Source organism: Dipodomys ordii, unplaced genomic scaffold, assembly GCF_000151885.1.
Source record: "Dipodomys ordii isolate 6190 unplaced genomic scaffold, Dord_2.0 Scaffold222, whole genome shotgun sequence".
NCBI lineage: Eukaryota > Metazoa > Chordata > Mammalia > Rodentia > Heteromyidae > Dipodomys > Dipodomys ordii.
Genome location: NW_012267438.1, coordinates 835,825 through 862,181, shown reverse-complemented (window position 1 = coordinate 862,181; position 26,357 = coordinate 835,825). Strand labels below are relative to the sequence as shown.

General features: G+C 38.6%; 1 protein-coding gene across 1 annotated transcript in view; it reads left to right on the top strand.

Annotated features, from left to right (window-relative positions):
- Nucleotides 1–26,357, top strand: part of Folh1b (folate hydrolase 1B) — a 64,564-nt gene that overhangs the window by 20,364 nt on the left and 17,843 nt on the right. The window contains exons 5-12 of the mRNA XM_013035822.1: nt 3,341–3,466; nt 3,965–4,151; nt 6,578–6,671; nt 12,189–12,287; nt 12,976–13,061; nt 14,613–14,732; nt 17,122–17,204; nt 21,118–21,181. Of these exons, the coding sequence (XP_012891276.1) occupies nt 3,341–3,466; nt 3,965–4,151; nt 6,578–6,671; nt 12,189–12,287; nt 12,976–13,061; nt 14,613–14,732; nt 17,122–17,204; nt 21,118–21,181 (859 nt within the window). The remainder of the gene's footprint in view (nt 1–3,340; nt 3,467–3,964; nt 4,152–6,577; nt 6,672–12,188; nt 12,288–12,975; nt 13,062–14,612; nt 14,733–17,121; nt 17,205–21,117; nt 21,182–26,357) is intronic.

Here is a 26,357-nt window from a genome sequence, read left to right as displayed (position 1 = left end):
TCGATTCCTCAGCACCACATAAGCAAAAAGAAAAAAGCCAGAAGTGGCGCTGTGGCTCAAGTGGTAGAGCACTAGCCTTGAGCTGAAGAGCTGAGGGAGAGCTGAGGGACAGCACCCAGGCCCAGAGTTCAGGCCCCACGACTGGACCAAAAAAAAAAAAAAAAAAGTTTCCACTTAGTAACACTTAAAGAAATATTCTCCCTAAATTTAATAATACTAAGGAATAATTACAAGATACTGTTACTATATTTTTTCTGACAATTAGTTAACTGCAGCTAAAGTTTGCAAAAGAAGATACTCTAAACTAGGCACTGGGGACTCATGCCTATAATCCTATCTACTGAGGAGGTTGAGATCTGAGGATTGAGGTTTGAAGCCAGCCCAGGAAAACTAATCCTCAAGATTCTTATCTCCAATTAACCTGCATAAAGCCAGAAGTAGCGATGTGGCTCAAGTGTAGAGCACCAGCCTTGAGCAAACAACAAAAATTAAATAAATAAAAATGCAGGCATGCAAGGCCCTGTGTTTACACTCCACAAAGCCAACCAACTGAAGAAACAAAACAAAGAATGTGCTCTAGAAAGGGCTAACAATTATATACCAGACATAGTGCCATTATTACTAGTGCATTAGCCTATGTTGATCTTAGGGAAAAAAATGCAGTAGCTAAAAATCTGTTTTATCAAAGTGAAGATTCAAATGTCGCTTTCTAGATTAGACTTTTACCATGTTATTTAAAGTTACCTATTTGAGTACTAGTCACTGTTTTCAGACTCTCTTTAAATTTGCTTTTTTAAGATTTCTATATCATCACTTTGCAATCACCTTAAAATATGCTATATATATTTTTTGTGTGTGTAAGGTGGTTTTGGGGTTTGGGTGCTGTCTCTGAGCTTTCCCACTCAAGCCTAGTACTCTAACATTGAGCCACAGCTTCACTTCCAGCCTTCTGGTGGTTAATTGGAGATAAGAGTTTCATTGACTTTCCTGTCCAGTCTTCCTTCAAATCTCCTGAGTAACTACAATTACATCATGAGCCCCCATACCATCCTACTCTCATATTCAATTTAATGTTTATGATCATTTTAATTATTATTTTATTCTCTTCCTCCCAACCAAAATGCCTTCTAGGGCTGGGATTTTCCATAACATTTAGAACCCTGGCCATCAAAATAGTCTTCAAGTAAATCTCAAAATCAACTAAGAAATAGCAGAGTCAACTAAGAAATAGCTCTGCTTTAGAATTTGAATTTGTTTTTGAACACATAAGATATTTTCTCTAAAAGGAAAACTATAAACAAAATCACAGGAGGCTGGAAATCACTTGGCAGCTGCCAAGTACAGGCATGAATTGTTGAAGGAAATCAATCACCTGTGTATTCTTGTTTTAAAATATTTTATTGTTATTATAAAGGGGGTACAATGGGGTTATAGGTACATAAGTAATGTAATCTTTTTTGGACAATGTCATGCCTTCCTTCTCTCGCTCCCAGCATCTGTGTATTCCTTTGTGGAATATGGAGCATGTGGTGAGGTCCACCTTACAAATTAAAATACCTTTGTCCTTTTTTTAAAATAAACAAATGAAAGTCATATATTACCCATCTTAAAATACATAGGAAGTAATTATCTGAGGTATGAAAATTACTTCAGGCTGAAATTTAAAATAACTTCTAGGGCAGGGAATGTGGCTTAGTGGTAGAGTGCTTGCCTAGCATGCATAAAGCCCTAGGTTTGATTCCTCAGTACCACATAAACAGAAAAAGTTGGAAGTGGCACTGTGGCTCAAGAGGTAGAGAATTAGCTTTGAACAAAAAGAAGCTCAGGGACAGCGCCAGGCTCTGAGTTCAAGTCCCAGGACTAGCAAAAGTAAAATAAAATAACTTCTTAGTTTTGTGCTGATGCTTCACATCTGTAATCACTGCTAGGAAAGAGGTTGAAATCTGGAAAATCAAGGTTCAAAGCCAATGCAGGCAGATAAGTTCTGGAAATTCTACCTTTAAAATAACAAGCAAAGAGGCTGGGAAGGTGGCTCAGTGGTAGAGTGCTTGCCTTGCATGCATGAGGCTCTGAGTTCAATTCCTTAGCACCATATATGCAGAAAAAGCTGGAAGTGGTGTTGTGGCTCAAGTGGTGAAGTGCTAGCCTTGAGCTGAAGAGCTGAGGGACAGAGCCCAGGCCCAGAGTTCAAGCCCCAAGACTGGCCAAAAAAAAAAACAAGCAAAAAGTAGGCTTGAAGATGTGGCTCACAGAGTGCCAGTAGAGCAAATTCAAAGCTTTACATTTGATCACTAGTGCCAAGAAAAAAAAATAACTTGGCTGATAGATCAGTGTGTGATTCAGGAGTTGTAAGTTGTATTGTATTTATATCATGTAGTGACAATTCCATAACAAAATGTTTTGCATTACTGTACAAAATGTCTGAGAATTTATTGGTAAAAGCAAAAAATGTGAATAAAACTATCATTCCCTGTCCTACTTTGGCAATTATTAATTTACCTACAGTTTTTGGGTTTGTGTGCCATTATTGGACTTCAACTCAGGATTTCCTGATCTCTATAGCTTTTTAGCTCAAAAGATTGGTACTCTACCACTTGAGCCACAGCTTCACTTCCAGCTTTTTGCTGGTTGGAAATAAAGAGTTTCATGGATTTGTCCACCTGGGTAGGCTTTGAACTCGGATCTTAAGATCTTAGCTTCCTAAGTAGCTAGAATTATAGTATGTGCCATAGTGCCTGGCTCAGAAGCATGTGTATTGTGTGCATTTTTTATTGTGGAATGCTTCTATATCTTTATTGCTACCTAATAAAAAGAAGATAAGATAAACATTATTATTCATTATTATTAATAGTCCTGGAGTTTGAACTTGGGGCCTTGAATTTGCCAGGCAGATGCTCTACCACTTACCACTTTGACCCATACTCCCAGCCCCCAAATAAACTTGTTCTTTTATGTTCATGTCTCCAACTCATCTAAATACTTTCTCAATTTGAATTTTCCCTTGAATTTTCCCTCCCTTGAGCCTTACACTGTTCCTTTAAAAAAAATTGGGGGTGCCTGTTCTGGGGCTTGGACTTAGGGGCTGGGGGCTGCTCCTGAACTTTTTGATTCATTGCCTAGTACTCAACCACTTGGGCCACACCTTTGGTTTTTGGGCAGTTCTTTGGAGATAAGGATCTCACAAACTTTTCTGCTCAGGCTGGCTTCAAACTATGATCCTCAAGTCTTCAAATCTTATATCCTCATGCTTCCCCCTCTCTTTCATAGATGTCAAGCATCCCTCATGCAGAGAAACCTTATTGTGTTGTGTTTTACACTAAATTGTTCCTGATCTCAACAGGGTGATTTAGTTTATGTTAACTATGCACGAACAGAAGATTTCTTTAAACTGGAGAGGGAAATGAAAATCAATTGCTCGGGAAAGATTGTGATTGCCAGATATGGAAAAGTGTTCCGAGGAAATAAGGTAATGATCCTCTCCTTCTTTTCCCCAGTCCAAGTAGTACTACAGTGCACCAGACACAATGCATAAGCATCCCTCTGGCCTTTGTGAGGCCCAGGAGCCTCTTATATTCTGAAAATGCTCATGTTATAGAGGAGATACACTTACTAGCTCAGAGTTTGTTTTATCTTATTTTAATTTATTTCTATTTTGTTTGTTTCCTTTTGGTTCTGGTACTGGGACTTGAACTAAGGGCCTCATGCTCTCTCTGCTTTTCACTAAAAACTAGTACTTTAGGGACTGGGAAGGTGGCTTTGTGATAGAGTGCCTGCCTTGCGTGCATGAAGCCCTGGGTTGGATTCCTCAGGACCACACAGCAGAAAAAGACCGAAGTGGAGCTATGGCTCAAGTGGTAAAGCACTCGCCTTGAGCTGAAGAGCTGAGGGACAGTGCCCAGGCCCAGAGTTCCAGCCCCATGACCAAAAAAAGAAAGAAAAGAAAAAAGCATGCTCTGTTTTGTAGGTTAAAAACGCCCAGCTGGCAGGGGCCACGGGAGTGATTCTGTACTCCGACCCTGCTGACTACGTGGCTCCCGGGGTCAGGCCTTACCCGGACGGGTGGAACCTTCCTGGAGGTGGTGTCCAGCGTGGGAACATTCTAAATCTGAATGGTGCGGGGGACCCTCTCACCCCGGGTTACCCCGCCAGTGGTGAGTGATCAGACCTCAGTCCCTGCAGGAAGTCCACACTTCCAAGAGATTTTACTAAAAGATCACCTTGGGCCAAATGCAGAATTTCTTTTTTTTTTTTTAACCTCTTTGCATGGAATGAAAGAGTTTCACATTCTGTGCATGGTTGCTTCAGTCTCAGATCACTTCTTTGGAATTCTTGGACCTGACATGTTTGAAACTCAGACTTTTTCTAGATAGTTAAGCTGTGATATGGTATATATGCCATTCATCCACATCAGGAACTCAGAACTCAGGAAACAAATATGTAAATAGTTTTACAAAAATAGTATGAATAATGATACTAATTAAGGATAAATAAGGAGTATCATTTAACTTGTGTCTGCTCAAGTCAGATTGTGTCCAGTGAGCTTTGGTTAAATCAAGTATTTTTGACAAGTTCCCCAAAATTTATAGTTTTCATAATTGGGTTTTATTTTTTCAATACTGGAGTGTAAACTTCTGCTTATAGGGCCTTATGTTTTCTAAGCACTCTACTTCTTGAGCCACACTCATAGCCCTTTCTTTCATGCCAGTTCTGGGGCTTGAACTCAGAGCCTGGGCATTGTTCTTGAGCTTTTTTGCTCAAGGCTAGCATTCTATTACTTGAATTACACCTCCACTTCTAACCCTTTTGGTGTTCAATTGAAGATAAGAGTCTCACAGACTTTCCTGACTTGGCTGATTTTGGAACAGTGATCATCTGTTCTCAGCCTCTTGAGTAACTAGAATTACAGGCATGACCCACTGGTCCTTTTTTGTTTTCAATTATTTTTTAAATAAGACATCCAAGTTAGTATGGACCACTAATCTCCTATTTACACTTACATTGTAGTTGTCAATGGGAGCATGCCACTGTACTCAACTTTTGTGTTGAGATGGGTCTCACTAACCTTTTGCCCAGGCTGGCTTCAAACTTCAGCATACATAGTAGCTAGAAATATAGGTGTGAGTCACCATGTCTGGCCAAGAGTTCAGTGTTTTAGTTTTTTTTTCCTAGTTGATAAGGAAGAGAGCAGCGATTCTATAAACTCATTAAATGGCGCATTTAGAATATAGAGTCTTGAAAAGAATGATTGCTTTGTTGTATATGAAGTGATAACTACTAAGGAGTATCTGCTGAATACCAGTCACTGCAAGCGTTATGACCATTATTAACTAGGAGGCATTATTATCTCTATTTGACCTGCTGGGCAGGGAGGAAGTCCAGAATGGAAGTGGTACTGTGGCTCAAGTGCTAGCCTTGTGCTGTGAAGAGCTCAGGACAGCACCCAGGCCCAGAGTTAAAGCCCCACAATAGAGAGAGAGAGAGAGAGAGAGAGAGGAAAGAGAGAAAGAAAGCAAGAAAGAATGAACGAATGAAAGGAAAAAAGAAAGAAGAAAGAGGGAAGGAAGGAAGGAGAAAGAAAGAAAGAAAGGTACTCTATATTTGACTTAGGTAACTAACTTCTTTGTATATCACCTTTATAAAAATTAAAAAAGTTTTGCTCTAGAGAATTTCAGAAAAAGTCCTATATTTATGTTATTTTGCCTATAAAAATGAATAAGCTTTTGCAATTGCCTAAGTTTCTTACTAGATGATTTAAAATTTTGGAACTAAGATGAAAATCTTTGGAGAAAAACCAACCCAAGAACAAGTCCAGTGGATGTTATACTGTGTATTCTCTTTTGGAAATAAAGTTGACATATAATAAAATACATAGATTTTGAGCTCACATTCAATATATTTGATTATTACATGCATTCCTTTCATCCAAAATAAAATGTGACATTTCTATTACTTTAAAAAGTTCTCTTATATCGCTTTCTGGTCAATTTTCCCTGCACCTCTAGCAATAGTATTTATATATTTAGCTCACTGCATTAGTTTGTCTTTCAACTTCACATAAATGGAAATAGACAGTAGATGTTCTTTGTGCCTGCCTAACTCCACTCACAGTAATGATTAGATATTTTCCATGTTACTACAAAATATTGTCCCTTTTAATTTTTGAGCACCATTTCAATTTTTCAGTAGTATGTGGTGGGACTGTACACAGTTAATATATTTGCTCTTTTATTTTCAGAACTGTGATGGGTAATGTAAATGTGGCTGCTTTCAGCAATTTTGTACATGTTTTCCTGCATATACATCTTTTCTTTTTTTTTTGAGCAAACACTGACGAGTGAAATTGCTTTGCCATTAATAATTAATGCTTTTAATGCATTTTAATTACAGAAAACCACTGGGTACATTTTCACTCTTATAGGGCATGAATGAGATTTTCAGTTGCTCTACATTTATGTTAACATTTGCAATGAGAATGTTTTTATTTGACCAATTCTGGTAGATACAAATGATGATGTGTTTAATGTGGTTCACATTTAACTGAGTTTTTATTGGAAGCATGCTCACATTTTCCCCACAGAAAATGCATATAGGCGTGAAGTTGCAGACGCTGTTGGCCTCCCAAGTATTCCTGTCCATCCAATTGGATATTATGATGCACAGAAACTCCTGGAGTAAGTAAACTATTTGGCAATTCCTTTTGTTAGTAGTTAGACCTTTTTTTTTTTTTTTGGTACTGATATTCTTGAAATGAGTGGCACATCCAATTTGGTGCATTTTTATCCAATTTTATCACTATTTTATAGAAGGTTCACTTCTGGAATTGGATTATGGGAATCTAATGTGTGACAGCCATGAAAATGAGCCTTCAGACCTCCCACTGCATGGAGAACATCACTGGCCATTCTCAGCCACTGCTTTGAAGTCAGCACCCTGTTTCTGTCAAGGCCATACCATTCCCCTAGATATTTTCAGGACGTGACTGTGGAATGGATGCTAGGACATCACTGTGGGATATATGCTAGGATGGGCTTGTATTGGAAGGCCCAGGATTCCTAGATATGAGATGTTAGCTCAAGGACCTCTTGACAACCTTACTCAGAGATGCTATACCTACCTCTCCACTTTCCTTCCTCCCTTTCCTTATCCTTTACCTTACATCAGATGTTCATTGCTGTCTGCTATCTTCCCTGGCTCTCTATTTACTTCCCTATCTGGGTTTTCATCACTAGTAAATTTCTTATGCATGTTTCCATGATTTGATGGAGGCTCAAGAAAAACAGTAAAGTATAAAAATTCCTTCTATTCTGTTTTTACTTTGAACATTCTTTCTTTATTTTGTCAATTGTGGGGCTTGAACTCTGGGCCTGGGCACTGTCCCTGAGCTCTTCAGCTCAAGGCTAATGCTCTACCACTTTGACCTGCAGCACCACTTCCGGTTTTCTGGTGGTTAGTGGTTAATTAAGAGATAAGAGTCTCCTGGACTTTCCTCCCTGGGCTGGCTTTGCATGGCGATCCTCAAATCTCAGCCTTCGGATAAGCTAGGATTAAAGGTGTGAGCCACCAGCGCCTGGCTCTAACCTTCTTCTTTATGATTTCATTAATGTTAAGCAAAAAATCAAGACTCCAAAAGATGAAACGGCATGCTTTTTCCCTATATGCGAAATCAAGATTAAAAATAAACAAAACATCTGGGTGCTGGTGGCTCATACCTGTAATCCTAGCAAGGAAAGAGGCTGAGATTGGAGGACTGCAGTTTGAAACCAGCCTGGGCAGAAAAGTCCCTAAGACACTCTTATCTCTAATTTACCACTCAAAAACTAGAAGTGGTGCTGTGGCTTAAGTGGTAGAACACTAGCCTTAAGCACAAAGAGGCTCAGGGATGGCATGCAGGCCCTAAGTTCAAGCCCCACAACTGACAAAAAATTAAAAATTAAAAAAAACATGAAAGAGAAGGTAGACTATCTGGGAAGATGAAGGACACCAGCCATGGGGAAAGATGACAAAGTACCTTGATTATATGATCAAGGTACATTGTGTGCATGAGTGCAAAGATAATGAAATCCATTATTATTTTGCAGTCAACATATGTTAATATGAAAGAAAAAGTTTCCAACCCTATAAGCTGAATCAATACTCCTTAGTACATATTTTATGGAAATCACTGTACCGTGTGACATGTCATATCTTAATTGGTTTTACAGGAATAAATCTACTTCTGAGTGAGTTAGAAACTCTAGAGGCTAGCTCATGTCATATAAATGTTTATATTTTTTGTTGAGTAAAGCAAAATTTATTAGGCACAGTAGACAATAAATCTTTTCCAAAATCAAAATTAATATGCTACTGAATAAAGGTTATTTCTGTGTGTTCTCAGTGTTGAACTCAGGACCTAGCATTCTTGCTTGGCCTCTACCACTTGAGCCACAATCTCACTCTTGGCTGTTTATTTGGAGATATGGGTCTCTTGGACTTGTCTGCTAAAACTAATTTTCATCCAAGATCCTCAGATCTCAACCTCTTGAATAGCTCATATTATAGTTATGAACCATAACTGGCCAGAATTTATATAGATATTTTAAATGTATTGCTATTTGTAAGTATTCACTGAGCATCTTCCATCTATCAAAATCTTTCAGAAATATTTTAAATAATTATACTGTCTGATACCTTTATAGTTTAATATTTTATTCACTTTTATAATTTCTTAAAGTTTATTTTTGTTGACATATCAACTAACAAATGACTCTAATTTATATCACAGTAACATTTATTGACTAAAATCTCCATGGTATTTTCTCCACCAGTATTCTAGTTTAGTTTAGTTTTTTTGTTTTTGCTTGTTCTGGTCTAGTCCTTAAAGTGAGGGCCTCGGTACTATCCATGAGCCTCTTTGTGCTCAAGGCCAGTGCTCTACCTCTTGAGCCACAGTGCCACTTCAGGCCTTTTCTGAGTAGTTTATTGGAGATAAAAGTCTCATGGACTTTCCTGCCTGGGCTGGCTTTGAACCACGATCCTCAGATCTCAGTCTTTTGAGTACCTAGGATTACAAGTGTGAGGTCCCAATGCCTGCTTATTTTAATTTGTTTTTTTTTTTTTTGGGTCCAGTCGTGGGGCCTGAACTCTGGGCGCTGTCCCTCAGCTCTTCAGCTCAAGGCTAGCACTCTACCACTTGAGCCACAGCGCCATTTCCAGCTTTTTTCTTTTTGCTTATGTGGTGCTGAGGAATCGAACCCAGGGCCTCGAGCATTCAAGGCAAGTGCTCTACCACTGAACCACCTTCCCAGTCCTTTAATTTTTTTTTGTATAACAATCATTACTTTCTATTGTCAGCTTTTTATCATTGTGAGACTAGTGAAGTCTCAGCACTATATGTTTTTAAAAAGTTCATTATTACATTTTAGCAATGGGGAGATGTATTTTTATTTATTCCAGCAGCCACAGGGGCAAGGAACCATATAGAGTTAGTCAGCTATCTATATATTACTTATGCAAAAATAAGAATCTCCAAAGCAAAAGGCAGTGGTGAGTTTCATACTACCTTCCCTCACTGACCCCAGCATATGATGATGCCATGCGGGGGCCCCAGGCATGTGGTGGTAGAAACTTAGGTATCAGTATTACATTTTATTGTTTTATGAGAACTGAGTGAACTCATTACTCTCATTACATTATAATACACAATTGCCTATTATTACATTATAATACACAATTGCCTGATAAATTTATCTCATATTGCTTTTCATATTAGTGTGTGTGTGTGTGTGTGTGAGAGAGAGAGAGAGAGAGAGAGAGACTCCTGGGGCCTGAACTCAGGGCATGGATGAGTTCTTTTGCTCAAGGCTAGCTGGAGCCACAGATCCACTTCTAGCCTTTGTGGTGATTAATTGGAGACAAGAATCTCATGGACTTTCCCGCTTGGGTTGGCTTTGAACCATGATCCTCAGATATCTAAGCTTCCTAAGTAGCTAGGATTACAGGCAGAAGCTACAAGCTTCTGGCATGCTTTTCCTATTTTTATTTTCAAAAGCAAATACATTTGCAAACAAAATTGAAATGACATTGAAAAATGTTTCCTTTTACTCTAGCCCTAAAACTGCTGTTAGTTTTATTATGTTCAAAAATATTATATGTGTGATCAACTTTATGCCTGTTCATTATTTGTTTTCTACCATATTGTTGTAGTTTTGAAAGACTGCCATTTTACCAGGTAATAGTGGCTCACACCTGTAATCTTAGCTCCCCAGGAGACTGAGATCTAAGGATTGTGGTTCAAACCTATGCCAGGCAGGCTAGTTTATGAGATTCTTATCTATGTTTTACCACCAAAAAGCCTGAAGTGGAGCTTTGGCTCAAGTGGTAGAGCTCCACCAGCCTTGAGTGAAAAAGCCAAGGAATAGCACCCAGGCCATGAGTTCAAGCCCAGCACTGGCTCAAAATAAAACAAAAAACTCTACTGCTTAGCTATGGATGCTCCTTCATTCTCACTCTCGTATCTCCCTTCCTCTCTCCCCTCTTTCTGATAAATTTACTGTATATTGCTTTTTATATTCTTCCCACACACCCCCTTCCTCCTTCTCTGTCTCTTCCCTCTTCCAGGCTGGCCTTTTAAGTGAGCCTCCTGATTCATCTTTCTTAGGGCTGAAATTATAGACAGGCATCATGACATCTAGCTCCATGGATTATGCTGTATATCAATAAAAATGCTTCTTTGTATTAATTAATTTTTTATTTCACAATTTAATGTAAATAAGTTTTAAAGCACGTTATTGAAATTCTATTCATATCAAAATTCATGAAGACACAGAAAAATTATGTAATTATCTTTCCATGAGAGGTTATTTTTTCATGTGCAAAAGATTGTAGGTCAAGTTGAACTATGGACATTTTCTCAAGTAGGCAGGTAATAAGTACCTGTCTAAGGCACAGATTAAGCAGGAAACTAGGTGATCCCACCACAGGGGGTATAAGCATGAGAGAAGATAATAAAAAGTAGATTCACATTTTCATTTTTCACATTTCATTCTGATTTTCATATTTCAACATCATCATTAATTTCAAGTGATGAAAATTTTCGATCTCTGCATTTATTTATTCCAGCACACCAGAATAATTCTCTTTTCACCTTCTAGTTAAATTTCCATCAGAATTTAGCTATGATTAATTTAGAAATTATTCAATTTCCTAAGTTTGTCTGGATTCTCATTCATTTATGTGCCACTTACCAGTCAAGGCAGATTTGCTGATTGGACCAAAGCAGGAATACATCAGTATATGCTTTGAATGCATTCATGAAAGGTATCCTGGCTTGAAATGACAGAAACATCTCCATTCTGACTTCCCACATGTTGTCTTTCTCAGTCTCCTGTTCAGATGTCACTGGCAGCTCCTATATGAGGTAGCTGGCCCGTCTGAATCCTTTTACACTTTCAAATTTTAAAAATGGAAGGAGGGAGAGAAAGAGAGAGACAGAGACAGTTAGAGAGAGGGAAATGGGCGAGAGAGGAAAGAGAGATCATGAAGTTTCCAGGGGCTACTGTTTGAAGGGAAATCCTTTTCTTTGCTATTCCCAGACATGGAGCAAAGTACTTGGTAAAGTATGGCCATGTGTATCTTTCAGTTTGTATTTATCAGTGGGAGAAACATCAGGATACAAAATTCTGAAGAGTTACACATGAGCGTATGCACAGGGTAGGCACTAGAGAACATTTTAATATGATTTACTACTGGAGAGTAGTGAAGCAAAACTGGAACTTTTTTTTATCCTGGGGCTTGAACTCAGGGCCTGGGCATTGTCCCTGAGCTTCTTTTGCTCAAGGCTAACACTCAACCACTAGCGCTACAGCACCACTTCCGACTTTTTCTGTTTGTGTGGTACTGAGGGCTTCATGCATGCTAGGCAAGCATTCTACCACTGAGCCACATTCCCAACTCCCAAAACTGGAACTTTTAATAGGAGTTTGAATCTCAGCTCTGCCTTTTCCCAACATATGAACTAATCACTCATCCTCAGGCTTTTCAACCATAAATCAGGAATAATAATTCTGAAAACTTCAGTGAGGGTTAAAAACCACATGCTCTCCTCACCCATAGAGCTATTGTAAGCACCTGACCAGGAGGTAGCCTTACTGACATTTTAACCAATTGCCTCCAATTTTCCTTCAGCTAATACTATTTCTTGTGTCCAACAGACGCATGGGTGGCTCAGCACCACCCGATAACAGTTGGAAGGGAAGCCTCAACGTGCCATACAATGTGGGGCCTGGTTTTGCTGGAAACTTCTCTACACAGTTAAGATGCTATTTTATTTTTTTTTATATAGAAACTTCTGTGTGTCTGTGTGGGGGGCTTAAACTCAGGGCCTGGACACTGCTCCTTAGTTAGGCTGGTACTCTACCACTTGAGCCTCAGCTCCACTTCCATATTTTTGGCTGGTTAATAGGAAATAAAAATATAATGGACTTATTTTGCTCAGACTGGCTTTGTGCTGCAATCTCCAGGCCACAGACTCTTGAGTAGCTTGGATTATAGGCATGAGTTATTGGCACCTAGCAGAAACTTTACAAACTATAGAATTATAGAGGATTGAACACCTTTTCAGAAAAAGTCAATGGATCCCATAGCAGCAGAATATGAAACCAGGCTTTTTACAGCATTACAGGTGGCCAATGTGAATTTTCCCTGAGCACATTTAGAAATATTTCTTTTCATTGTTCTACCTTCCTTATTACAAGCAACCTATTCTGACCATATTCAAATTCTGCCATCCTGCATGTTCATCCAACCCACTGTGGCTAATATTCCTGGACCACACAGAGTCTAGTTCTCTTCCCTTTCCCCAAATTCCCCTCATTCCTCATTAACTTAGAAACCATAAACCTCATTAACTTTCAACCATAAGGGGAGATTGAAAAACATTGTGGGTTTTAAATCTGTTAAACAGTAGTTTTAAAAATGTGTCCTTTATCTTTGAATTAGAAAAGTCAAGATGCACATCCACTCCAACAATAAAGTGACAAGAATTTATAATGTGATTGGTACGCTACGAGGAGCAGTGGAACCAGGTAAACAAGTAAACAGCAGGTAAACAGGCATACAGCAAATATGAGTCAAGCACGTCTTACATACTTGGCACTCAGAGCTCTGAGAGTAGAAAGTGGACAATGAAAAACAACTCTTGATCCCATGAAACTCACTTTAACATAAAATCAATAAATATAAGGTACTATTATATTGCTGAACATGTTGTGAAAAAGATGATTAAATGCTTGGGTTAGGCTGGGCATGTTTTAGTTAAAAGACTAGGAAAGGTGGTCAAGGAGATAGTACTGAGAGGTATTTTCTATGAGATTTTTTTATGTTTTGCCTAAGGAAATATTTTCAGGATTATAAACATCTATACAGAAGAAAATTAAGGTAACCTTGAATCAATGAATTCTTTATATAGCTTTATTTATATACAGCTAAAATAACAATGATTACAGGTGAATATGGATGCAAAGGATTTTACATAGCCTACTGATCAACAAATTTTTGTTGTAATTATTGCTTCCTGGTTTTTCATATTTGTTGTTTTTTGCCTGCCCTGGAGCTTGAACTCAGCACCTGGGCACTGTCCCTGAGCCTCCTTGTGCTCAAGGCTAGTGTTCTATCACTTCAGTGACAACACCACTTCTTGATTAATAAATTTATGTATAGTCTTATTATATTATATTATAGTCTTATATTAATATTAAGATCTAGTTATTATGCTTTTCTTTTTTAACCAAACTTGATTCAATCAAATATCACATTTCTTAAATGCATTTGATTTCATTGGGGATGAAGAATATTAATATACTAAACTAGTGATCAGTGACTCATGCTTATAATCCTAGTTACTCAGGAGGCTAAGAACTGGAAGATCTAAGTTTGAAGCCAACCTTGGTAGAAAAGTCAGTCAGACTCTATCTTCAGTTAATCAGCAAAAAGCTGGACTAGAAGTATATCTCATGTGATAGAGCACTAGCCACAAGTAATAAAGATGAGAAAGATGAGTGCTGAGGGTTGAGGGGTTGAGGTCCTGTGTTCAAACCTCAGTACTGGTCAAAATACACACAAACACACACACACACACACACACACACACACACACACACAATTAAATAACAGAGATAAGGAGCTCAATTTGGAGGGGACTCGCCCTTATGGGCCTCACCAAGAATGAAAAGATTGCCCTTGATGTTGAATAGTTATCCTATAAAAGATGAAGACATTTGTAGAGAAAGAAAGCTTTTAGCTGTATCTAGAAAACTACTGTCTTACTCCAGAAATGATGAAAACACAGTGGGTAAAAGAATCATGTGAAGAGATAGACACGTAAATATGACCTTATACTTTCCTATAACTAACTGGCTACAGTCACATAATCCACAAAAATATGCTTCCCTTATTTCATTCATAATTCCAGCACTTGAGGAAACGTGAAAATCTGAACAAAAGAACACATTTCTATGAGCTTTCAGGAGCCTTGGTAGTTTTCTGAGTTAAGAGTCTTGTTCAGATGTATTTGAATGACTGGCAATTTGCTCTGTTATGGATCTGAGTGACAAATGATTATCATTGCTGCTTCCTAGACAGATATGTCATTCTTGGAGGTCACCGGGACTCGTGGGTGTTTGGTGGCATCGATCCTCAAAGTGGGGCAGCTGTTGTTCATGAAATTGTGAGGAGCTTTGGAACCTTGGCAAAGGAAGGTAATGCACAGGAATGGAACAACCAATGTCTCTCAGTCTCTGTCTGTTCTTCTGCAAATGAGTGTGGTCTACCCCAGGGACTAGAAAAGTAATTGAGTGATAAAACACTTGCTCTGGGTTCCAGCCCCATCTTAGAAATAAATAAGTAAATATTAAATGACTACAACACCAATAATTGCTACGTATTGGTACTCTTAATTTCAACTAATTCTCAAAAAGCAAGAAGCAGAGCTGTGGTAGAATGCCAGCATGAATAAAAAGTACTAGTACACACACATACATGCACACACACACACACACACACACACACACACACGGTGGGAACATGTGAGAAAGTCTTACATAATAGGTCACAAACCAAAGCTTTCCAGGCAGAGAATGCAAACACACATTTCTAGTCCCCTGTCAAAGCTGTTATACAGAACCAGGCAGGTAGAATTCCTATGAAGGCTGCCTAAGGGGATGAAAGACTTGACATCTTTATTTTTCCAGTCATCATACCCGTAGTATTTTTTTATTCCATCATTTAAGAATATGCATAGGAAAATAATAATTAAAACGTTAGGTGCTTTTTAAAATAATCATTATACACTTAGGACAAAAAGTCCATTCTTTGTATCATTTCTTTTCTCAGAGAAACTTTTTACGTATGTGACTTATCTTGAACTCACAGAAACCAAGGAAAGCAACTTTCCTAGCTGTTACTGCGCTCATTTTTCAGATGCATTAACCTTGGTTGAGAAAAGTAAGCATTCTTCCCAGGGTTATGTAGACAGTGTATGCTGAGTGAGAGAATCAGAGTTCAAATTCCAGTTTCTTCTGTAGAAAACATCATCTCAGTTTAAAATACAGTCCAAGGTACTCCACTCTCTTTCTACATAGCTAGTTTATATTTTAAGAAAACAAAACAGAGGATATCTGAATTAGCATAGTTCATAAATTAAGCAGGGTTTAGTGTTGTTACAAAATATTTTTACAAAAATTATGAACTTTTTTTCCCCTTTGGTAAATACAAAACACCACTTTGTTAGAGCAGGTTAAAAGAATGGAATTATAAATCAGGTGCTTTTTTTCATAAACCAGATTTATTGTAACACTGGCTACTTAGGAAGCTAAGATTAATCTGTTCTCAATTTAAAGTCAGCCTAGGCAGAAAAGTCTATGAGATTCAAAAATAACTAGCAAAAAGCTGGGCTAGATGCATGACTTAAATGGCAGAGTACCAGCTGAGAGCAAGTGAGATGTCCTGAGTATAAACCCCAGAATTTGCACAAAAAGTGACATAATAATAATAATAATAATAAATAGGTGATTTGAATAATACTACCAACAGCTGACAAAAATAAAGCATTGATTTAACAGCTATAGGATAACTTTCTTATAAACACATAGAAAACATTTACTAACATATGGCAGCTAAGTGTGTGCTTTTTGAATGTTATTATATCTAATCCTCCCAAGAGTCAAGTAGTATCTTCGTTGTTACTATGTGTGGTGTGTAGGAAAGAAATAAAGACTTGGTCTGTATGACTAACTTCACCAATAACAATGCTAGTGAGAGAAACAGGGTTTAGTTGACATGAGATCTTTCTTTCATAGCCTCTAAACCTTGCAGCTTCCCTATTGATTGTGTGGTTTTCAGCAGCAGTAGACAGTGCTTCTTTCATCCAGCCAGAGAATGGAGTGAAATCAGACAGCCAGCAGGGATCAAGCCACTGTGCAGGCAATGCCAAGCTGAGGGCATACTCTTGGCTCCATATGCTTTCTGAACACTGGGTTCATGTTGCAGTTCCTTAATTACCCCAGATTAATATTCTATGACCTTGCAAGACTTTTACCATGTATATGTTATTCCATTTTTTAAATACAAACATAGCATCTTGTTTTGGCAAATCACCTTTTCAAACTTACAAAAAGAAGTTGTGACATGCTGTAGCTCAAGCACTCTAGCTCTTTGGGAGGTGGAGATTAGAGAGAGTGTAGTTTAAAGCCAAATGGGGCAAAAAAAAAGTGCAAGAGGCATCCTAGCCCTTAATTGCATGCAGTGAGGTGCACCTAACATCTCTAGGACATGGAGAAGCACAAGTAGAAGATCAAAGTCCAGGGATAGCCTGGGCACAAATTGAGACCCTCCCTTGAAAATAAGTGCATGGATATACAGCTTCAGAGGTATTGTACTGGCCTAGAAAGCATGAAGCCCTGAGTTCAATTCCCATTACTACCAAAAAAAGAAAAGAAGTTAGTTAAGAGTCTTACTACCAGTGACCAACTACTAGTGACCAACAAATGGAGTTATGCCTTTTTCCATTAGCCAATTCAGGCTTTACAATGTCATGTGTAAATTACCTCTGCTTGTCCAACCTTTATGTGCTATATTCATGTATTTTAGGATGGAGGCCAAGAAGAACAATTTTATTTGCAAGCTGGGATGCAGAAGAATTTGGTCTCTTTGGATCTACTGAGTGGGCAGAGGTTAGTTGGTAATTTGATAGCATTAAACAGTTATCACTTTGTTGCCAAGCATGTAAAAATGGCACATGAATTCAATGAAGAAATATTCAGTTTTCAAAATCATCTGCAGCAATACATTTTGTCCAAAAATAAGTGAGAAAAAACTGTTTCATCTAAATTACATTTAAAAGAATTTATTTTAAATTAGTATATCTTTATAGTCTAAGGATGTTTCACTGTGATTTTTTATACTGCTTGAACATTGTAAAGATGCTTCCAGTTAATTAATTAGTTACATTGAAATTTTATCTTTACATTTTGGGTGAGTTATGTTGTACATTTGCCATTAAAACATGCTTTGTTTCTTTGTCATTATTCTGTTTCATCTTCTAAAACAGCATCCATTTAATTACTATAGGTTTCTGTAGTAAGATCTACTTTTCACAATTGCCTTCTTTCCTTCTTTATATGACCTGTGTGCTTGCTCACACTCTGTCTCTCTCTGCCTTCTCTGTCTCTGTCTCTGTCTCTGTCGCTGTCTCTCTCTCTCTCTCTCTCTCTCTCTCTCTCTCTCTCTCTCTCTCTCTCTCTCTTTTTCCTTTTTGTGCTGGTGCTGATTCTTGGGTCCTTACAATCTTGCTTGACTTAAAATTGTTTTTTTTTTATTGTGAGAATACCGAACAGAGGAGTTACAGTTACATGGGCAAAATAACGAGTACATTTCTTATCAAGCATTGTTGCCTCCTCTTTGTTTCCCCTTCCCATCCCTTCCCATATTCTCCATCTTGCTTGACTTTTTCCCCTTGAGGATGTCACTCTACCACTTGAGCAACAGTTCCACTTCTGACTTTTACTGGTTAATAGTAGTCTCAGGAACTCAGGAGTCTCAACCCTGCCTGGCTTTGAACTGTGATGCTTAGATCTCAGTTTCTTTAGTAGGTAGAATTACAGGCATGAACCACTAGCATTCAGCAACCTATTCTATATTAAACAATGTGAAATCCAAGTAGAAGTCCCACACTGAGTGTTTATGAAGTTCTCTTGAAACATTTTATCTGCATGGGTTGTTGGATTTTTGAAGAAGAATTAATTTCTAGTAAATATGCCCAATGTTAAAATTTACACCATTAACTTTCTGTTATGCTGTACTTATTTGGCTCCTACTACACTCCAGAAATTACATAAAATGAATACTCATAAATAATTAAAACATTATAAAGACTTCCTTCCCTCCTTCTCTTCCTCCCTCCCTCCCTCCCTCCCTCTCTCCTTTCCTTCCTTCCTTCCTTCCTTCCTTCCTTCCTTCCTTCCTTCCTTCCTTCCTCCTTTTCTTCCTCCTATCTTTTCTCCCCGCCTTCCTTCTTTTCTTTCTTTTTTTCTTTTTCTTTGTTTTGGTAGTACCATTGTTTCTACTTGGGGCCTTGCAATTGCTAGAGGCACTCTCTCACTGGAACCATACTCTGAGCCCCTTTTGCTTTAATTAACTGCATTTTTTGTCTTTTCTTTTTTGGTATTGGGGGATTGAACCCAGAATGTTGTACTTGCAAGACAAGCATTTGGCCACTGAGCTACATCCCAGCCCCCTTTTGCTTTAATTAAGGCCAAACTAAGATACTTATATTTATGTTCCAGTGTTGCTGTGTGATGACAGGTATATACCACTACACCAGATTTTTAATTGCGATTGGGTTTGGCCAACTTTTTGCCCAGGCAGGCCTTTAATGTTGATTGCCTTGTACATTATTCAGATGAAGCTTTTACAAGAAAGATTTATGTTGATGTCAGAAAAAGCTGAAGTTGTATGTGTGCACATATGCACGTTCATGTGCACATGCACCAGGGCCTAACTACTGTCCCTGAGCTTTTTTTGCTCAAGACTAGCATTTGAGTCACAATTCCACATTTTTTTTTTTAGTAGTTTATTGGAGATGAGAATCTTATGGACTTTCCTGCCTAGGCCAGCTTCAAACTGTAATCCTCAGATCTCGGCCTCCTAAGTAGCTAAGATTACAGTCATAAGCCACCAGTGCCTACGAAAATCTGAATCTTATTGGAGGATGATTTGTTTCAAATTATATTATCATTATCATTATGATGATGATGATGATGATGATCCTCATCAAAATTAAGTTTTTGCTTACAATGTTGCTCAGGTTTGCCTTAAATATTTGATATTCCCATTTCATCCTTCACAGTGCTGATATTACAGAATTATGCCATCATATATATATATATATATGTATGCTTTTCAAATTTTTATGTTATAATCAACGATGCCTTTTGGAGATGCAGTCTACATTGATAGCAATACTGAGTAATGTCTTATTAGTTCTAAAACTGTGCAGGGATTACTGCCTGTCACTAGGTGGCGCCATCCTACAGAAGAACGAGACCGAAGGGCTTCTTTGGGTCTGGTCGTGGTGCCTGAACTCTGGGCCTGGGCGCTGTTCCTCAGCTCTTCAGCTCAAGGCTAACGCTCTACCACTTGAGCCACAATGCCACTTCCAGCTTTTTTCTTTATGTGGTGCTGAGGAATCGAACCCAGGGCCTCAGGCATGCAAGGCAAGCGCTCTGCCACTGAGCCACCTTCCCAGCCCCCCGAAGGGCTTCATACATGCCTGCCTTGATAAAATTTCCATCCCAGGACTGAAGTAGTTTATTCCCTATGAATCAGGCAGCATTCTGTTAAATAGTGAGATATTTGTGAGAGTATCTCCTCTGGAAAATGTAAGAGGTAATGTTTGCTTTAGGACAAACTACATTATAGTTAAGAAGTTAACTTTTTTGTTGTTGTTGTTGGTTGTGGGGCTTGAACTCTGGGCCTGGGTGCTGTCCCTCAGCTCTTCAGCTCAAGGCTAGCACTCTACCACTTGAGCCTCATCCCCACTTCCAGCTTTTTCTGCTTATGTGTTTCCTCATGCATGCAAGGCAAGCACTCTACCACTGAGCCACCTTTCCAACCCCAATTAACTCTATTTCTATATGTAGATGGTTAACTGCTATATGTAGATGGTTAACAAGTTTCACTTGTTTATCACTATTAACCTCATTGAATTTTTTTTCAAATGAACACTCATGAAAATTTCAGGTTTGTGGCTCTCATAGGCCAGCTTAATTCAGAAATCTACATTCAGTAGAAGTCTATGTGTCTTTTTATGGGTACAGAGTAGGAAGTTATGACTTATAGTAAGCCTACCTTATTAATGAATTTATTGGGCATGGTTTTGACCAAGCATGAGCAAAACCAATTTTTTTTAAAAAATTAGCAGAACTTCCAAAAACCAAAAAATTTAAATTCCAGGAGCCAGTGGCTTATGCCTAGCTACTCAGGAGGCTGAGATCTAAGGACTGAAATTTGAAGCTAGCCCAGACAGAAATGAATGTGAGAATTTTATCATTTTGACCAACAGAAAGCTGGAAGTGGAGCTCTGGTCCAAGTGGTAGTGTGCTAGCCTTAAGTGGAACAAACTTAGTTCAAGCTCCAGTACTGGCACATTTTAAAACATTTCTGTACAGGCATTTTGTGGGTCAGGTGATATTACAGAAGTTCTCATTAGCACTGTGTTATCATCACTTGTGTTTAAGTCATTGTGTGATCTGCTGTTTTCTTGCCCTTAATTTTGCGAAAATCTGCTTTTCTCCAAAAGACATCATTGTCCAAACACCAATGGAGAAAGTGAATGTGCTTAACTGAGGTGATAAAGTGAAAATGTGAGATTTGTTGAGAGGATGTTGGGGCTATTACAGGAAACAGGGACTCAAGCATGGAACCCTGTCCAGAGCCTAAGCAAGGCCTCCCTTCACCTTAGGGTCCTAGGAACAGCGTACTGGGGGAGACGAATTGACCTTGGGGTCCTGGGAACCACACACTGGAGGAGATGAAAACTCTATTATATGCATATGTAGTATTGTTTCTTATTGTTTGTTGTTACAGGAGAATTCCAGGATCCTTCAAGAACGTGGTGTGGCCTATATTAATGCTGATTCGTCTATAGAAGGTGAATATTGTTGACTCCTAAGACAAGATCTGATTTACTAGAGGCAGCAATTTTACTGATAAAGTTTATACTAACACAGAACCACATGCTGTGGTTAGGGAGTCTGAAGCTGGTTCTTTTTGTCATTTTTTTTTTTATCCCTGGGGAGACTCAGAGGCTAAGATCCCAGATTCTTGGTATTTTTATCAAAGAATTTAACACACACACACACACACACACACACACACACACAAATTTGGTAAAGCAAGGAGTTTATTAGAGAGGGAAAGTACACCATTAAAGAAAACAGCTTTCTGTAGTTGATAGCTCAAGAGTGAACTCATGGCTCCAGATCTCAACTGTGGTAGCCACAGGTGGGAAGAGTACATGGTAATGAAGAGCAATTGGTCTTAGAGAGATGAAGCATCATGACCTCACAGATGTGTTTTATTTGCAAGCAATCTATGCAAGTTCATGGTCACCATCCCATAATTTCAAGTATATGGGTAAGAGACATGAAGCGGTAAGCAGGGATTTCTTGAGAAAGTCAGATGAAGACATGGAAATTTCTGCTGTGCCAATGCCTCAGTTTGCTTAGTCCAGGATGAGTTTTTCCACCCCTCTGGAGAAGTTCTAAATTTAAACCGAGCACTAATTACCCACTATGAATTGTGGTATGAGATGCACTGGAGGGAGAAAGGGTGGTGGAGTGTTTTCTAGGGCATAGCTAGGAGAACGGTTGATTTCTTCACATTCTTTCCTGTAGCTATCCTGCCCAGAGTTCTCTGTTTGATCTTGATCTTCAGATCTCAGCCAGTTGAGTAGCTAAGATTATAATAAGCCACCACAAAATCACTGCTTTCCAAGATGATCTTCTAGCAGATATCAGGATGTGCTTCTAGTAAGCACATTGAGGGTCGATTTCCAGGGGAAGCAAACAATTCACGACACTGCACTCCAACCTTATAGATCTTTCTGGTTATTTTTTTATGCTGGCTCTGTGGCTTGAATTCAGTTTTTCAGTCAAGGCTGATTCTACCACTTGAGCTACATCTCTACTTCTAGCTTTCTACTGATTACTTGTAGAAAACAGGCTCAAATATTTGTCCATCTCTGCCAGCTTAGAATCATAATATTCAGATGTCAGCCTCCCTAGTAGCTAGGATTACAGGTCTGAGTCACTGGTACAAGGTTAGCATCATTTACTAATGTAAGTTGAGCATGACAGTGGTTGAGACCCAACACCTTGAGGGAGTCACATGGGGTTTTACATTTCTCCTTTGTTCATGTGTCTGAGCTCTTTGTCTTGCAGTTAGTTTATAGGGTTCATGTAAGTTCTTTCTCATCCCAGAGAAAGATGACAGCTTTTCATGTCAGATTGTCTGAGTTTATTCCTGGCTTAGTAACATCCACCTGTTTGACTTTCTGTATCTGAGCTTTCTTACCTCTTGTCAATTCTCACATTAATATGGGCAAAATCCCAGACCTATATCTTGCAGAGTGAATATCCAAAAGTATTAATAAGTATTATTCCTACATAGGTTATTATTGTTACTCCTATGCAAATTATTCTTATTTCTACAATTATTATTATTGGTACTCCTGTAAAGATTCTTCTATGTAGGTCACATCCTTATCTCCAGTTAACCTGCAAAGAGCAGGAAATAGAGGTGTGGCTCAAGTGGTAGAGCACCAGGCATGAGTGAAAAAGCTAAGGAACATATATTAGCTATGGTAAATAATGCTGCAATAAACAGTCGTGCTGATAGCTTTAGTGTGGTCTTGTTTGTGAACATTTGGGTAAATGCGATTGCTGGGTCATAGGGGAGCTCTGTGTGGAATCTTTTGAGGAACCTCCACACTGCTTTCCAAAGTGGTTGAACAAGTTTACACTCCCACAAACAATGCAGAAGGTTCCCTTCTGTCCACATCCCCGCCAGCATATGTTGTAGAGTTCTTGATTATAGCCATTCTAACTGGGATGAGGTGGTAGCTCAATGTTGTTTTGATTTGCATTTCTTTTATGGCTAGAGAGATTGAGCATTTCTTCATGTGTCTATTGGCCATCCTTCTTTCCTCTTCAGAGAAGTTTCTTTTTAAGTCTTTAGCCCACTTATTTATTGGGCAGTTGTTTCTTTGAAGATTTGTTGTTGGGGGATTGAATATTTTGAGTTCCAGGTATATTTTAGATATGAGACTCTTGTCTGTTGCATTATTTACCATAGCTAAGATAAGGAACCAACCCAGATGCCCCTCAGTAGATGAATGGCTCAAGAAAATGTGGTACATGTACACAATGGAATTCTATGCCTCCATCAGAAAGAATGGCATTGCCCCATTTGTTAGGAAATGGAAAGACTTGGAAAAATTATATTAAGTGAAGTAAGCCAGGCCCAAAGAAACATAGGTCCCATGGTTTCCCTTATTTGAAATAACCAGTATATGTCTTAGTCAAGCAGAAAAGGTCAGATAAGTTGATGTTAGGGAGATGAGCGCTAAGATATGTATTCAGATGTTTTTTTCTTTCATGCAGTTGTCTCTAACACATTTTATAAGATTATTTCTTTGTTGCTTTGTATATCCCTCCCCCACAGTATAACCCTTGCTTTCACTGTATTTGATGTTAGTATAATTTGTGGAAGGGAAGGGAAAAAACAAATCATTTAAATAGGGATACAGGTGGACCCATTGTAACAATGAGATGTACAAGACATTATGTCAAAAAACGAACTTTACAACTTTGGTTGGGGGGGATTGGTTGGGGAGGGCAGGGGGAGGATGGGAAGGGATGGGAAGAGGAAACAAAGGTAGAGGCTACAATGCTTGATAAGAAATGTACTCATTATCTTGCCCATGTAATTGTAACCCATCTGTACAGTAGTTTCACAAAAAAAGCGCTAACCAGTGCCCAGGTTCTGAGTTCAAGTCTTCATACCAGCATGCACATACAAACACACACAACACACACACAAACACACACACACACACACACACACACGCACACACATACCACATATGCACAGGGTTTAACTGATTTCGTCCCTCTGACTGAATTTGTTGTGTCTTCACAAATTTCAGGGTCTAAACAGAGTACATATGATATACTACATATTAGGGATACTTACCTTTTGTGTGCGTGCTAGTCCTTGAACTCAGAGCCTGTGTGCTATCTTTGAGCTTTTGTGCTCAAGATTAGCATGCTACTACTTGAGCCACAGGTCTAGTTCTGGCTTTTTTTCTGAAGAATCTCACAGACTTCCCTTTCCCAGATGACTTGTGCCACAATCCTCAGATCTCAGCTCCTGAGTAGTTAAGATGACATGCAGTGAGCCACAGGTACCAGCTTAAAGTTTTTGTTAAATGTTAATTCCCCGAATAATATAATAAATTCTCCATGTCAATTTAAACTATGAAATTTACAAATGAAGTAAAACCTGCAAACAAATGACTTTTAAGCTTAATCCTGCTTCCAAAGGGACATTCTGAGTTTGGAGTGTTTCCATTGCATTATATTTAATTCAGTGCACACATAGTACCAATAGTATAAAACAACTGTCTTAATTGATTTATATCCAAATGTTTATTTAGTGAACTGTCCTTTTACAAAATTAGTTTATTATGTGTTGCCTGCAAGAGGGAACTGTGACTTGAGAACTTAAGTAACTCTCCCATGGTCATGAAGCTAAGAGGTTAAAGCTCTGTGTGTCACCCTTGCCCTGTTATTACTTCATAATGATTTTTGAGATTGTACTACATCTAAATAGTTCTGCAATTTGTCTTTTCCTTCAGCAATGTATTTTATAAAATTTTTAATAGGGTCTATATACAGTCATGTATAGTAAAAAAGTTAAAAATCCATGCAGACTATGTTTCTTTGACTCTGGCTTACTTTGCTTAATGTAACTTTTTCCAAGTCTTTCAATTTTCTTAACAAATGGTACAATATCATTCTTTCTGATGGATGAGTAGAATTCCATTGTGCATATATGCTACATTTTCTTGACCCATTCATCTACTAAGGGGCATCTGAATTTATTCCATATTTTGGCTATGGAAAACAAAGCTGCAATGGACATGGTTAAGAGAAGACAGATCTAGATAGCCCCAGATATATCTCCAAGTGTTTTTTTTTTTTAATACCAAATGGAGGCTAGCTTATCTACTTCCTGGTTTCACTTCTAAGTATTGACCTTTTTTGTAAAGTGAGTTTTTTATTGTAAAAATACTGTGCAGAGGGGTTACAGTTACATGTAACTATAACTTTTGGTCATGGGGCTTCAACTCTGGGCCAGGGCACTGTCCCTGAGCAGTTCAACTCAAGGCTAGTGCTCTACCACTTGAGCCACAGCGCCACTTCCGGTTTTCTGGTGGTTTATTGGAGATAAGAGTTTCAGGGACTTTCCTGCCCTGGCTAGCTTTGAACCACGATCCTCAGATCTCAGCCTTCTGAGTAGCAGGGTTATAGGTGTGAACCACCGGAGCTCAGCTATGAGTACATTTCTTATCATGCATTGTTGCCTCCTCCTTTGTTTTTCCCCCACCATCCCTTCCCTCCCACCTCCTCAACTACACGCCCCCCTCACCCCTCCAAATTGTAATGTTCGTTTTTCAACTTAGTGTCTTGTACATCTCATTGTTGCAATGGGCCAGCCTGTATTCCTATTTATTTGTTTAAATTAATGTAATTTCCCCACCTCCTCTTCTGTCTATATTCTGCCTCATTTTGACCCTAAATGATTTTAGTTTGTTATAATCTTAAAAAGAGTATATAAGGTTCACAGTCTGTTCTCTCTAGTTGTTTGATGCTGAAAATAGACTGTTAAGAGGGAACCATATAGACTGGAAAGAGGGAACCAAAATCTTCATTTTGGAGCCAGGCACTTGTAGTACTAGTTACTCTGGAGCTGAGATGGGAGGTGATTCTAAGCTAAACCACATGACTTTCTATCTCCAATTAACTACCAAAAAGCTGGCAGCAAAGTGGACCTGTGACTCAAGTGGCAGAATATTAGCGTTGGGCACAAAAGCTTAGCAACAGTGCCCAGACCTTAAGTTCAAGCCCCACAACTAGCACCCAAAACAAAACAAAAACACAAAAGAGCTGGAAGTGGTACTGTGGCTCTAGTGGTAGAGAGCCAGCCTTGAGTGAAAAAGCTAAAGACAGCATCTAAGCCAGCACAAAAAAATTCTGTAAATT